Source organism: Frankliniella occidentalis, unplaced genomic scaffold (assembly GCF_000697945.3).
Source record: "Frankliniella occidentalis isolate FOCC.00 unplaced genomic scaffold, Focc_3.1 Scaffold1241, whole genome shotgun sequence".
NCBI classification, from domain to species: Eukaryota; Metazoa; Arthropoda; class Insecta; order Thysanoptera; family Thripidae; genus Frankliniella; species Frankliniella occidentalis.
The window spans coordinates 1-2,828 of NW_026268345.1; the positions used below are offsets into that span (position 1 = coordinate 1).

General features: G+C 34.8%; 2 protein-coding genes across 2 annotated transcripts in view; one reads left to right on the forward strand and one right to left on the reverse strand.

Annotated features, from left to right (window-relative positions):
- Positions 1-716: 716 nt before the first annotated feature.
- LOC113208673 (NAD kinase 2, mitochondrial) lies at positions 717-2,828 on the forward strand (the record flags this gene model as incomplete). Its single annotated transcript, XM_052275947.1, is given in 6 exon segments — positions 717-853; positions 1,155-1,267; positions 1,354-1,456; positions 1,549-1,660; positions 1,741-1,908; positions 1,993-2,828. Coding segments are annotated over 6 exon segments (869 nt in total), but the record flags the coding sequence as incomplete, so codon positions are not given.
- LOC127748735 (uncharacterized) overlaps positions 2,685-2,828 on the reverse strand; it is a 6,554-nt gene continuing 6,410 nt past the window's right edge. The window contains exon 4 of the mRNA XM_052275948.1: positions 2,685-2,748. Within this exon, the coding sequence (XP_052131908.1) occupies positions 2,685-2,748 (64 nt within the window). The remainder of the gene's footprint in view (positions 2,749-2,828) is intronic.

A 2,828-nucleotide genomic window follows, 5' to 3' on the forward strand; every position in this document is an offset into this window, starting at 1 on the left:
GAGGACAGAGGAGTTTCTGTAGTTTTTGCAGTTTTATAATAATATTTATTGAATCAACCAAACATAGAGGATTTATGAAAGAGTCATGTCTTTTTAAGATGCCTACCAATGCATTCCTATGACCAATTTGTTTTAAAATTTGTGTCGTGCCAATTCTTGATTATCTCCAATTCCTTCAATTGGTTTTTATGATCTGATGTGTTTACAGGGTAGGATTACAACTAAATTCATTGAAATGATTTGCTAGATTTGCAGAAGCAACACAATGTCGAGCTTCTGGTATCACTTGAACATAGTCGATCTTTTTAATACTTTAGTATTGAAGAGTATATTTAATTTTGGTTGAATTCAGTGATTTTACTCTCTGCTCCTGTTGATGACTCCCCATGATGGTTTGCTCTTTCAGAGGTTTTCACAAAGTGGTATGTTGTCTTTATACTTATATGTGTATTAGTTTTGATTCAATTTTGTACCTTCTTTGGGTGTTTGTGATATAAATGATGTATCATAGATGTTTCAATGTTGTAAAGAGTTGTTACTATTGTAATGTGTCAAACAGAAGCCTTTATTCTTGTTATAGCAGCTCAAGCATATATGCACAAAACATTAATTTTAAAAAATTATAGTGACTGGAATGAGTGAGATTTTTAGGATACTTGTATTTACATATGATCGTGATGTCTTTTGTACCTTTTAGAGCCCTGCAGCGCAGAAGATGGCTGCTGGTAGAGTAACTGATAATCGAAAACCAGTGATAGGTTTTAATTCAGACCCCAGGCGCTCTGAAGGATATCTAAGTCTCAACAAGAAGTATTCGTCTAATATCGAGGAGGCTGTTCGAAAATTGAAACAGGTTCGACTAATGTTATATATCAAGAATGTAAACATGCTTGATTAGACTTAAAATCTAAGCTCAATTCAAAAGAGGCAATCATTAATTTGTTGGAATTGCATGTTTGCACTTGTGATGAAACTTATTTAAGAATAGAAATGAGGGGCGAGAGTTATCAGCTAAAAGAGATTAGTGCTAATGGGTTCAAAGGTTATAATTGGTCTGTGAATTGGCACTGTCATCTGTAGAGCTATATCTCCTGTCCCTGCATAGATTTTCACAAAGCAAGGTCATTTAAGTAAAATAAAATTCTGTTTTTCAGGGAGAATTCAAATGGCGATTCAGGAATAGAGTTCGAATCATATTGTGTGGAGAAAATGTTTATGAAGATCCTGTTGAATTGCATGAGCAAGAGCTTCTTGGTTCAAATCAAAGGTAATCTTCATCATTATTATGAAATGTCTCTTCTACTTAAGAGAAATTATAAAGGTGTCAGAATGTAAAACCTTTCCATCACACAGATTCTTTAGTGCTGTCCCAGAGAGCCGGCTTGAAACTAACACTGAAAAGCCTACTGAAACAAATGTACAAGAAAGGAGACTTCCAGTGCTTGCTCTTAATGAGGTATAATTTCTTAAATATCCTGTTAGATTTAGTTTGCTATTTTATCCTAATATAACATTTTTTTGCTTGTTTTCTTTTTTGTATTGAAACAGGTTTTTATTGGAGAGAATTTATCAGCAAGAGTGTCCTACTATGAAATGAGGATAAATGATGGACCAAAAACAAAGATTAAGAGTTCAGGTCTTTGTGTTACTACTGGAACTGGTATGGTTCATATATTCAACACAAACTATTATATCATTGTAATAAATTGTGTCTTAAATTGAGTTTGCTAATTTTTGTAGGTTCTACATCTTGGAATCTGAGCATCAACAGGCTCACTCAACAGTCAGTATCAGAAGTCCTCCGTCTGCTGCGTGAGAAAAGACCTGATCTGTCCTCAATACCGCAGGGGTCTGAATTGGTTCAAGAACTTGCTGAAGAGTTTAATAGCAGTCTTGTCTTTTCTGCTGGTAAGTTAATTACAGCTTGAAACCAGTAACTCAGAAAACTCAATGATCCTCTTGCTTAAAATATTTGTTGCTCTTGTGTTCCAGAGGATACAAGGATGGGATACACAATAAGAGATTTGATATCAGCTGGAGTATGGCCCCAACCCAAAGGGGTTGAACCTAGAGGATTTGCATCTCGCATTGAAGTCAAATCCCGTTGCTTGGATGCAGGTCTTGTTGTTGACGGTGGACTCTCTTTCCGTTTTAATGACGGAACTGTAGCTATTCTTGAGATTCATGAGAGCGATGCTCTTAGGACAGTAGAGCTGAATGAGCCATAATTCATACCAATTGATTCAAGAAATTTTAAGGAAATTTGAAAAACAGTCTTGGCTGTCTTTGTATTTCTTTCTTTTTCTTTCTTTCTTTTTTGTATTGTAACCCTAGTATCATTTCCTTCTTTTATTTAATATGTGGAATAGGAAATAGAGAAGATCATTTACTATGTGTGCTGATATTTTTTGAATCATATTTGCCTTTTCTTAGATATATTTGCCTGATGCAAAGTAGACTTGCAGATTAAGTGGTGATCTATGAGCTGTGGTGTTCTAAAAGACAGCCTGAAACAAAGCCTATCATCCAGCCCTTTCATTTACGTACCATAAAACATGTTAATTTGAGTTTCAATTTTGCTGTTTCTATCAATGTGCATGACGATTCAAAAATTAAACGTGCCGTAGTTAATAGGGTCTTTTGGTTGTTGTAATATGGGGCTGGTTTATCTTAATCCTTTGATGTTAAGTGACTGAACTCTGTCTTTTTTTCCCTTCCTCTTTGAAGGTTGATTTGAACAGATAAGTGCTATGTAAGTTAAGTGTTAAGTTTTATTTTGTCTAATGTAATACTCAAAAGAGCAGGAAAGTAAGAGATGCACTTCTAGT